The 12,485-nt window shown below is 39.8% G+C and overlaps 1 protein-coding gene across 1 annotated transcript in view; it reads left to right on the forward strand.

Annotated features, from left to right (window-relative positions):
- Nucleotides 1–9,454: 9,454 nt before the first annotated feature.
- The window catches only part of LOC107601776 (melanopsin-A), an 18,951-nt gene continuing 15,920 nt past the window's right edge, over nucleotides 9,455–12,485 (forward strand). Inside the window, exon 1 of the mRNA XM_016294068.1 lies at nucleotides 9,455–9,645. Coding sequence (XP_016149554.1) covers nucleotides 9,492–9,645 — 154 coding nt within the window. The 5' untranslated portion in view covers nucleotides 9,455–9,491. The remainder of the gene's footprint in view (nucleotides 9,646–12,485) is intronic.

The following is a 12,485-nucleotide window of genomic DNA, read 5'->3' on the forward strand; positions in this document are numbered from 1 at the left end:
TGAGTCGAACACTATTCCCAGGAATGATACTCGTTGGCTGGGGAACAGTGCACTCTTGGCAAAATTGACCCTGAGCCCCAGGCACTCTAAGTGGCTGAGGAGGAGGGCTCTGTGAGATAGTGACTCCGACTGGGCCAGAACGAGCCAGTCGTTGAGGTAATTGAGAATGCGGATTCCCTTCAGCATCCATGCACTTCATGAAAGTGTGTGGAGCCAAGGATAGTCCAAAGAAAAGGACAGTGTATTGATAAGCCACTCCCTCGAAGGCAAATCTCAAGAATCGCTTGTGGTGGGGGCCTATCTTTCAAGTCCCGAGAAAAGAACCAGTCATCTGGGCGGATTTGCAAGATAATCTGCTTAAATGTAGTCATCCTGAATGGCCGTTTCATGAGGCGTCTGAGATCGAGGGTGGTCAGGCTGGGTGAAGAGGACGGGGGAAGCCTCTCTGTGTGGAGAGAGCGAGGCACGCGGAACTTGAGCTGACGTGAGCTCACTCGCTACCGAGCGCTGCGATCCTCTGCCCTGCTGTTTTTCCTCACAGGCTCCTGGGAGGAGGAAAACGGGAGGGTGCGAGGGGCAGAGTTTCTTTCTGAAAAGAAAGCTATCCGCGAGCGCAGAGAGGGGAGACTCATGATCTCATAGTGGGAACCATCTGTCTCTGTGAGCGTGGATTCCGAGTGAGATTTCCCCAAGCAGGAAACGCACTTACAGTGGCCGTCATCGGCGTGCAAGGGAGACCTGCACGTACCGCAATAACGGCGCGGCATTTGAAACAACACCGCAAAAATGTGCTCTTAGAAATTTGCTCTTTATAAGGCTCGCAGGATGGCGGCAGGGGAAGCTGGACCACTGCTGTGCGGCGCTAAAGGCGACGGGAAAGGCGGTGAATCAGCTGAGAAGAGAGGTCGCTATTCCACTGCGAGGCGTGTCAACGGCGAACAGGCTCGTCAGTCAGCGGAGATCAGCGTAGAACGTTGTCGTCGCTGAAGGAGAAGAAATCTGAATCCTATGGCGATGTGCCCGCTTATATAGCCAGATGGCCCCGCGAGTTCTGACTTCTGGCGAGTCATTGGTTCGTTTTTAAAGTGTACTGCACGAACCAATGGCCATGCAGTTACACTGCGTTATTGAAAAAGGCTTCAGTTCAGGAGAAAAAATTACTTTTTCCCATAGCGTCTTAGCAGACACAGTACGAGTGAAGTATCGATAGGAAACTATATTCGCGTCCACACCAACGTGAGATAGAAGTTATGTTTATTATAAATGTGCTGCAATAATGTGGTCTGCCACTTTAAATGCACAAACTTTTAAAAGTATAAACTTTAAACTTTATTTTTGATCCACACACTATTTGTTATTTATTGGAATCAGTGATTATAGTAGAAAAAGTTTGTCAAACTATTAAAACGTATTTTTAATAATCAGAAACTTAGAAATATATGGTTCTTTTAAGAACTTTTCTCTTGAAGATACTTTGGAGAACCTAAAATTTGTCTTCTATGGCAATGGCTGTAAAAACCTCCTTTGGGGCTTCTATTTTTAAGAGTGCGTGATGAGAGAGATGTTAGTAAATAAGTTTTAATCTGCTTAAAAGTGCATGGAAATTCATGTCTATATTATTTAGTTCTGAATCAAATTACTCTAAAGATGCTTGGATATTTTTCCATCTTTGTGGACTAATAGGCATGTCTGTCCTATGGAAGCCCGTTTCCGCCACTAAATAAAAATATATAATTCTGTAAGTCATAATAATGAGAAACTTTCCAGAGGGTAATCTAATAAAGCCATTCATTGGTTCCTGACTTGGTCTTTCATTCAAAAAATTACTGATAAATATGAGAGAACATTTGGTTCCTTTTTCCTTTTAGCCAGTTATCTTTTGCTGTGCAAATCCTAAAGACTTGTGAATATAGTTTTAGGCAAATAAGAAGCTGTAGTAATATTATAGTAAACTTAATGACCTGTGTGAGTTGAAATTCTGTGGTTATTTTGAGTGAATGGATAAATTTGTTCTATTTTACTAATCCTGTTCAGGTTCCTGAAATGGCAGTGCTGAACGAATCCAATCATTCACCTCTTCTACAATAGAATACTCACAAGTAGTCGAGGGAAGATGACTATCTTTCGTCAGACTCTTTGTACTCCAGAGTCTGCTTAACGGTTACATCTTCTGCTCAACATGTCTCATAGACAGAAATGATTACTAATTCTGACTGACCTTGATCAGTTGAATGTATCTGTTGTTTTCATCTTTCCAGTTTTTCCCCCTCGGTTTCCATTCAAGCTACAGCTGTTTTTGTCTTCTTTTCCTCCCTTTTTTTCCAGTGTTGTGAAGTGTAGATATTGCTGATAGAGTCTGCTTAACTGTTACATCTTCTGCTCAACATGTCTCATAGACAGAAATTATTACTAATTCTGACTGACCTTGATCAGTTGAATGTGTCTGTAGTTTTCATCTTTTCAGTTTTTCCCCCTCGGTTTCCATTCAAGCTGGAGCCGTTTTTGTCTTCTTTTTTTCCTCTTTTTTTCCAGTGTTGTGAAGCGTAGATATTGCTGATACCATTTCACTCTACAATCATGTCTTATTCTATACCATATTTAGAGTCCTTCCTGTAATTTTGTGACAATTTCTGTAAACACTAACTATTCACATTTAGCTATGTATGTAATATGTATATATATATATTTTACAATAGTATACACTGAATGACACACAGTGGCCTACAACTATTGTTTTTAATGAAACTTTACATATGCTTGACCCTCTGACAGTTGTTTACCTCATTCTGTAGAGGTTGAACATATTTAAAGGGATAGATCACCCAAATTACATTTTTGTCATTATTTACTCGCCATTCTAAAAATTTACAACTTTCTATACTCAATGGAATATAAAATAATATATTTTGAGAAATGTCTGTGTTTTTTTTTGTCCATATTTCAGCATTTTTAAATATATTATTTTGTGTTCCATGCAGTCTGATTTGGGATGAACTATCCCTAGGGTGGCCATATGTGCCATTTATACGGGACACGTCCTGGCCATGATTTTTATATTGCCTAAAACATCCAAAGTAGTTTGACCAATAACATGCAGGTATTGTACATAATCGACCAATCGTGGCACGTCGCGTGTGAGAAGGTGAGAACGATCAAAGCGATGCAAATGCGTGCATGTGTTTGTTCGTTCATTCGACTTGAAGCTGTGCACCAATCATTGTTTGACACCAAAGTACTGTGAGAGCGATTTGAAAGCATAAGGAGCCATCTGCTCTGCTCTCGTGAAATTATTGTGTGATTGTGCCAGTGGTGATTGTGTGTCTAAATAGCTTTTGTTTGTGCACTAGTTGAAACATACACGTAACACTTGGAGTCCATTGAGTCCAATGGAGTTCATTGAGAATCAACCATTACATCTTTCAAGGATTCCTTGAAAGACTGCATAGAATTGCTGCATGTGCAAAGGTGCTTGGAATCTTTTTATATGTGTGAAAAGTAGGTCTATACTGTGGGGCGTCAGCATTGTCCCTCACAAAGTAACACAGCCACTATCAGCACCACGGAGAGCACCATCAGAGGAGGCCTCAAGGTGTGCTGTTCAGGACCAGGGATAGCTCCTCAAAAACAGGTGTGATCCTTTTTCCCTCTGACAGGGAGCCTCAGGTGCAGGCTGTTAGGTACAATCAGCCACAGCATAAAAGAGGACAAAGAGGCCACAGTAGGAGAGCTGCAGGGGTGCCAGGCAAACACAGAGAACTTGATCCTCTGTCCAGGCATTAGACCAGTCAAGCTCTGGGGGATATAGACATCAACAGGGAAGTGAGTAGACTGAACCTCACCCGCTTATCCATCTCTTTTGCTTAACTTTTTCAGATGTAATTGGATGTTACGAGGCGCAACTCAAGAGAGAACAACTACTTTAGTTCCAGTTTCTCCCTATTCCCTCTCCCCACCGTTCTAAAAATAAAGAAAGATAAGTTTTGCCGTGATTCAACCTCTGCTTCTTGCATCGTTCCTTTCATCTTCCTGAGGTTACCCACCCAGTCCTGGGTCTAAAGGAGACATATGGTGGAGAATGCGGGCATGAGTTGAGCCCGTGTAGGATTCAGACGAGGGGCAAGTGAGGAAATGGAGGAGGCCCTAACTGCCATTCTGAAGGCTCAAACCACACTGAACGCAGCCGTCACCAAGCTCTGCAGAAGGGCCGATGCACAGGGTAGGAGACCACAGGATTATTTGACCAAAATGACAAGAGAAGATGATGTTGAAACCTACCTCGATCTCTTTGAGAAAATGGCCCAACGAGAGAGATGGCCCAGGGCTGACTGGGTGAACCTGTTGCTCCCTCTCCTAACTGAGGAAGCACAGAAAGCCTGCCGTGATCTCACTCTCACTCTCATGAAGCATTTACGAAGTGGTTAAGAGAGCGATATGTTCGCCCAATATGGGCTCAGCCTACCTGCCAAGGCCCAGCGTGTCCATAGCTGGGAATACCATGCAACACTTCTGGCCCGGGCTCAGGTAACCACTTTAACCCGCATGGTGAGGAGCTGGCTAGAGGAAAGGGGCCAGCCACCATAGAGAGAGTAGTGATTGATTGATGTGTGCGGTGCCTGCCTGCAGATGCTAAAAAGTATGTGGCCCAACAGGGACCCCAAAATGTAGAGGCCTTAATTGCACGTCTAGAGAACCACCAAGTGACTCTGAGCCTGAAGTGAATAAAACTCTACAATGTAAACCAAAGCAAGAGCGACATCCCCTTAAGTATACCGAAGCGGTTCCAGCGAGACCTCTAAAAACCCAAGGGAACTGGAAGGAGAGAGATGCCTCTGCGGAGTCCTGTGGCATTCCGATGCTTCACATGTGGAAGAGAGGGACATCTGGCCCGGGATTGTCCAGGCAGAGAGGAACTTATGCCCAACGCCAAGTACCTCAGATTCGTCAAGACGCCCATGCCACTTCCTTACCACCTGCTGGGCCCATGAGGGGGCAGCTGCCCCTAGGGTCCCGGTTAAGATCGGGGGCCAGGACACAGAAGCCCTTATAGACTCTGGGAGTGTGGTCACACTGATCAGACCAGAGTTTGCAGGACCTGTCCTGGGAAGAGAGATTACAATGTCTTGTATTCATGGGGACACCAGGAGTTACCCTACTGCAGAAGTAAGCATGGTCACCCCTCAGGGGCAGTTCCAGGTACAAGCAGGAGTTGTGGATCACTTACCAGTTCCTGTCCTGGTTGGCTGAGACTGCCAAGCCTTTTCTGCCTACTGGACGAGTAGATGTAAGTTCAACAGGGACGTGGGTAGACTTGAACCTCACCTGCTAATCCATCTATTTTGCCTACCTTTTTCAGATGTAATTGGATGTTACAAGGTGCAACTCAAGAGAGGAGCTACTTTAGTTCCATTTTCTCCCTGTTCCCTCTCCCCACTGTTCTAAAAAGAAAGTTAAGTTTTGCCTTGATTCAACCTCTGCCTCTTGCATCATTCCTTTCGTATTCTTGAGGTTACCCACCCAGTCCTGGGTCTAAAGGTGACAATATATTATATATTTATATTTCATAATCGTAAGTCATAATAGTGCAAACTATGCATTATATCACATGTAAGTACTTTCCTGTATCCATTCAAAGTTATTATGCAGTATAACTTAACATTACAATGCACATTTAGTAATTCCTCCGATATATTGATTGTGACTTGTGATAAGTATTCTGTTCTGTGATAGAAGTAGTCTTGCCCTAATCCTTTCCGTGTGAATTCTGGTTCTGTAAGCCTGCCGGTGTGTCATCAGATAAGTGGGATTATTGTGAATATGTGATGAGACTGTGAATGTGCTTCGCTGCTGTGAGTGCTTGTCTGATCTGGTGCTTTATTACCGATATGACTTTACTGTTAATATTCCACCAATGGATTGTTATTACTTTATATATAAAGTAAATGTTTCATTTCCATTTTTGATGGGGCTTTATGCATGCATATGGACCGTTAAAATATTTACAATTACTATTAAAGACCTCAGTGATACTGTTCATGACTGCTTGGCCAATTGTAGCAACTTGGGAAAGACTCTGTTTATGTCAGTGAGAGAGTTTTATTTATCATTTGTGTTGTACGTGATTGATTGTTTGTTTGTGATTTATTTTACTGTGAGTATGCGTGAGTATTTATTTCTTTAAGCCACATTTTGTTTGGTCTGGAGAGAAGCTGAACCACAAATGTCCACTGGTTTGAGAATCCATCAATCCATGCAGACCTCCGGCCATTGCATTACATACTCCTGTGGCCTTGGCTTAGTGTGAGAAAATATATTTATCATAGTTATAAATTTATTTTTATGTGGGGGGGAGAGAATTAAACTGTAATAAAAGGAGAGGATAGTGTGGGGGAAAAAACAGGAAATATTTAATATTCAGGAAAGTGTTTGGTACAGTCAAGTGCTATTTGGCATTTAGTCTGTATTTACTTGTATCTTTTTAAAAGGAGATATACATCCTTTTTAAAGTTGAAACCGTACAGTACAAAATAAGTGATTTGAAATGAATTTGGCATTGAAATGAATTTTAATGCTGGTTGCCCATAAACAACAAAACAGATTTGTCGGATGAGAGCGACTATTGGTTTGCATTTTTCTTACATTTGAAATCGCATCAAATCGGCATTCATTGACTTTTTTTTTTTTTTTCCTGTTACTTTTATGTGACTTCAGAAGCACTGATGTTATCATCAGCACTTTGAGCTGTTGCCTAGATTGATGTTCTGCATGCAAAGGCAGGTTTAAGAGCTGCAGCTCAAAATGTGACTGTGACTGATTCTAGCCTGTCAGTAAGAATGATTCAAAGGAAAGTGATTTGATCCCTGCAGGGGTTGTGTTGATCGATGGGGGGCTGTTGAACTGCCATTTACCTCCTTAAGTGCAGGTGTGTGTGAGTGACCAGCCTTCTGGGCAGCTGTACTAAAATCAAGCTGAGCCAATTTTGCGTGCTCTGAACTGGAGATGACAATGCCTGTGTGTCTTTCCCATATCTCTTGAAAGTTGGACCACCTTTGTTTGAAATATTCTTGTTGGCCTACTTAATGTTAAAGGAATAGCCCAAAAATGACAATTGTCATCATCATTTACACATCCTCATGTCGTTCCGAAACTGTATGACTTAATAACCAAACAGTTTTGGTTCCCATTGATTTTTTTTATTTTATTTTTTGTAGTTGTATGAACAAAATATACAATGGAAGTCGATGCTCACTTTTGTTACCAACTTTCTTCAAAATATCATCTTTTATGTTCCACAGAATAAAGAAAGCTTGGAAGGACATGATGTTGAGTAAACAATGACAGAATTGTCATTTTTGAATGCACTTTCCATTTAATGATGATGCGTTCTGCAGATACAACATTCTCACACTTTGTAATGTTGTTTCTAATGTTAAAACACATCTGTGGTGGTTACACCTAAAACAGCAAGGTAATAATAGACTACTTTAAACTACAATACATTGCATGTTAATTGCGATTTGTGTTACATTCAGCTCGCCCTGAAGTATTTTTTAAGTATGTTATTTCTGTAATAAGTAGCCTACTCCTTTAAAAAAAAAAAAAGTATGCTAAAGTGTACTTCCTTTCCACAAGGGTAAATACAACGACTTGCATTCATTTGTGAAATTATAACATTTCTCTACTTTCTAAGCAAACAATTTGTTAGAAGATGATGCAAAATATTTTTTTCCACAGAGGTATCATGTTTTTGAACCCCACTGTTTGCCTGTGTGAAACTGCATCTGTTTTTCCTTTTAATTTGGTGTAAAATTAATAATCTGACAGACAAAAATGACCATTTAATCCCGTGTTACGTCATATTGGTACCTTCACATACTTGAACTATGTTGGTTACAACGTGATCTCTCTGTTTATGGTCGTGTCCTATTATCTAAAGCAGAAGGCTTATCTCGATTTGTCTATCCCTCCCTATCTCTGTATGTTAAAGATTCTTATTGTAAAGATATCAATCATTTGTTTTATTCTTTTATTTGGAAAAACAAATCCCAAAGACTTAAGAAAAGGGTTCTTACTAATAAGAAAGCTGAAGGGGGTTTGGAAATACTTTATTTTGAAGATGTTAATAGAACTTTTAAAGTCAGTTGGATTAAAAAATGTTTGATTAATCGTAACTCCCTTTGGAACCACATCCCACATAGTAACCAAATAGGTGGCTTAGAATTTCTGTTAACTTGTGACTTTAATATTTCTAAACTCCCTCTTAAATTGTCCAAATTCCACCAGCGAGTGCTTTTAGCCTGGAAAATTTGCTACTCACACAATTTCTCTCCTCACTCCTCCTTCATTTGGAATAATGCCAATATAACGACTGCCAATAAATCTTTAGTTTTAAGGTATTGGTTTAACAGGGATATTAATCATCTTATGACTATGTTTGATAATTATGGGAATCTTTTAACTTATGAACAATTCATGCGAATCCACAGTTTCCCTGTGCATTTTAAGGAATTAAATTTGGTCATTAAAGCTATTCCTCCTACTCGTGTTCATCTTGTTAAAAGTCATATTCACTATAACTCTACAATAATGACAAAACCAAAATTAATTTTAAACCGTCTTGAACTGATTGATGATAAATGCAATAACAAACATATTTGTACTGTTTTCCAAAGACAAAATAAAATAACACCTAGAGGAAAATTCTATTATTGATCATATTAATTGGAAGACTGCTTGGTTAATTCCCTTTAAATATTGTATCAATAACAAAACTAAAGAAATACATTTTAAAATGTTGCGTACCATCTACCCTGTTAAATCAATAATTTCAAGATACTCTGATATTGATGATTTATGCTCCTTTTGTAAAAATGAGAAAGGTGTTATCACATTTAATTTTTGACTGTAAAATTACCCAAAACTTATTTTTAATCTAGTAAAGGATAAATACTGTTTTTCTTTAAATTATATTATTGTGTACTATGAAAACAATGTTAACAAAGGTCTTGCATACATTGTTAATTTATTCATATTGCTGGCAAAATTTTATATACATAAACAAAAATGCTTAAATTCATCCCCAATATTTAAGGTATTTTTAGTGGAATTTGATTGTTTTATATCTTCTGTGAAATTGTTAAAAATCAAGAAGTTATTAACATGTTTAAAATATTATGACATTATTTTCAGTTCCCGTTACTAATTAATGTCACACTTTGTATAGCACTGACTGTCTTATGCTATGCTCTGTTTGTTATTTGTTCTATTTTCATTAATAATAACAAAAATAAAAACTATGCTGCTCTAATTTCATAACAATCGTCTTCGTGTGCGTATGATATAAGTGTGCGAGGCTGTCACAGGGCTACTCGGCGCGAGCTCGCAGACTGAACGGAATCTGACATCTGTACAACCCTCGCTCTAATCGCGTTTAACGCTTTTATCTCCGGCTGAAAAGTCTTCCGGTGTACGGCTCTCTGTCAGTTGCGCGAGTGATGAGAGGCGCCGTGCGCTCGGTGAGGAGGGGCATCTCGTGTCCGACGCTAGACTCGAACTGCACGCGCATCGTGGAGAGCCTCTCCTCGTGGAACAGCTCCGTGATGAGCGCGTACAGGCTGCTGGATTTACCCCCCACGACCACATCTGTGAGTCAAACGTGATTCTCCAAGCTATTTCTTTCAGTCTTTCTCATCTTTTCTTGTGTAGATGATTAGGTGCAAGTGAAAATATTTGGCCAAATGCTTAAATTGTATCTTGCTGTGTAAAGAGATTTGTACATGATCAACATTGCAATGTACAGATGCTGGATACCTTTATGTTGTGGTTTTGACTAGACCGAACTAATAGCTTAGTTAATAGATACTAATAGACCAAACATGTATGCAATGTAAGGATGCATAAAAAGTTCAACTCTGCATAATTATGGTGATCTATGCAAAAGCGGGGCAGGTATTGAGAGATTTTTGAGGGAGAATCCTCAGCCTTTGGGATTTTTCTTCTTCTTCTTGATGCTACATCCAAAAAATGTTTTTATGTTTCTGTGTCATTTAAACTATTTAAGCTCTTCAACTTTTTTCAGGTGAAGTGGGAGTACGTGGATAGAGATTTTAAGTTTAAATACTACAGTGATGAAATGTATTTATTATGCAAATGTGTTCTGGGGGGAAATCTGTCACACCAGTGTGAGTTTAACCTGGCTGGTTTGTCACTGGTCTAAAGTGTTGTTGTTGTTGTTTTTTAAAGTCTACCAGTCTTAACCAGCTTGATCAAACTATTAACAGGTTGATTTAGATCCCACCATCTGGTAGTCCCTCTAATCTATCATCTATATCAGATGGACCTGCATAGTTTAGAAATAAACTATAGAAAACCAGTTTCCATCAGAAGGGAAACTGAAAAATATCCAAAGATTTAGAAATTTTACTTGCGCCTTTCCAGGAGTTAAGCTATTCTGATATAATATCTATCAAAAATCTTGTTTTATTTGTCTTAAATTCATACCTAGAGTTTAGACTGTGTCTTTATGCTACCTAGTCAGGTCAGGTGCATTGCATTTTTCTCATGTGAAGTCTCAATTCTTAAACACAGATGGCTGAAACTGTCCTTCACCGTTAATCACTTAATTTGACCATATATGGCTTGAGTCTGTGGTTTGAGCCTGAAGATGTTTTTGTGAGGTTAAGTCCTCGGGGTTTTCACTGTTGAAGGCATGTCAGAGCCACAGAGGAGTACCACTGAATTACGTATTTATGCTAATTGGACATGTCTTGGGGCTGTTTATGCTTTATTTTACATGTTGCTTGTTGATGTCTCTTTCTTTCCCATCATTAAATCAAGTGACTGCTACAGCACTGATGGGTGTCTCTGCCCACACGATACAAAGTGTGCTAGATTTGTACAAGCATTCATTTAAACCAATCAATAAATGCAGTCAAAAGTTTGAAATAAGGATTTGTGAAATTTAAAAAAAGTTAATTTTAATCAGGATAAATCTTCAACAAATGTCTTGTTCCTATCTTTAAATCAGCATGTCTTCATCAGTAAATGAGATGTGAAAACTAAGCTAAAATAAATTAGATTTGCTAAGAGAAAATGATGACAGTCATTGATTTAATAGAAACACATGATTTCAATGATTATGACTTGATGACCTAAACTGGGATTGAATGATTTTATTTTTATGTAATTCATCTACAAATTAATTCAACTCTGTTATTGGCCTAATCTCTGTTGCTACAGTGTTTTAGCACAAAATGAACGGAGGGGGGTGCTGTGTTTATATCCTGAATCTGTATTTGGGTGGAATGTGGGGGACCTTAAAAAGGGCCCCAAAGCTGTTACTGTAACGAATTACAATTTTAGCTCTCTGAAATTATTTTATGTAATTCTGAGCCTTGTTTAGGAGGATTCATTTTTGGGGCAAGTGGGACTTATTAGGTGATGAACCAAATTTGCATAAATCATACACACGCATTTGTGCTTCTGACCCGTCAGTAATAAAATGTGACCCAGAAACCCAGTGACAGCCCAGGCTGATAAGATGCACATATTTCCAAGCCACAGTGACAGATTTAAAGGGGTCATATGATGCTGCTAAAAAGAACAGTATTTTGTGTATTTGGTGTAATGAAATGTGTTTATGCGGTTTAAGGTTCAAAAAACATTATTGTTTCTCCTCTATGCCCCGCCTTTCTGAAACGTGTCGATTTTTACAAAGCTCATCGGTCTGAAAAAGTGAGGTGTGCTGTGATTGGCCAGCTATCCAGTGGATTGTGATTGGCTGAATACCTCAAGCGTGAGACGGAAATGTTACGCCCCTCACCATATTGTGATGATGCCCTGTCAGGCCGGAGCGATGATTCAAAAACATGAAAACCCATTATAAACAAGGCATTCGTTGCGTCCAGTGGGGACATAATTATGGATTATAATTACTTCTACTGTCTTTTTACGCATTGCGTTGCATCGCGCCGCGTAAACATAAAACCATGTCTGCATTTGTGATCGGAGAAATGACAAACAACAAGCCCTACTCTACACTGCCCAAAAAACTTGCTTTAAATATATAAAATATAAAAACTCTTTAAATATAAAAGACGTACTTACAGTCTTTGAGTCAGAACAGCCGGCATTGTAGTCTACTCTCCCAGGATCAGGAAACAGTCCTCCATAAAATGTGCTGCACACATCTGAATATTTGGGTTGAAGTGTTCTGGAACAGTGTTGTAAATACAACTTAACCACTGATTTCTAGTCGTGTCCATTTTTGGAAGGCCCCACAAAGTAATTTCGCTTTCACAACGAAACAGCGTCACACACGGCAGCCTACAGTGAACAGAGGCCGGGGGCTAGTGTGAGGAATGGCAGGAGGGTTAGAGTGAGCAGAGGCGGGTGGGCTTGAGAACGGCGTGGCCGGCGATTTCGACGAAGGAGCGTCCGGAAGGACATGTGACGACTCCGGGCTGGACTCCGCTTCGTCCATGGTGAAA

Source organism: Sinocyclocheilus grahami, unplaced genomic scaffold, assembly GCF_001515645.1.
Source record: "Sinocyclocheilus grahami isolate Dianchi unplaced genomic scaffold, SAMN03320097.WGS_v1.1 scaffold313.1, whole genome shotgun sequence".
Classification (NCBI taxonomy): Eukaryota; Metazoa; Chordata; class Actinopteri; order Cypriniformes; family Cyprinidae; genus Sinocyclocheilus; species Sinocyclocheilus grahami.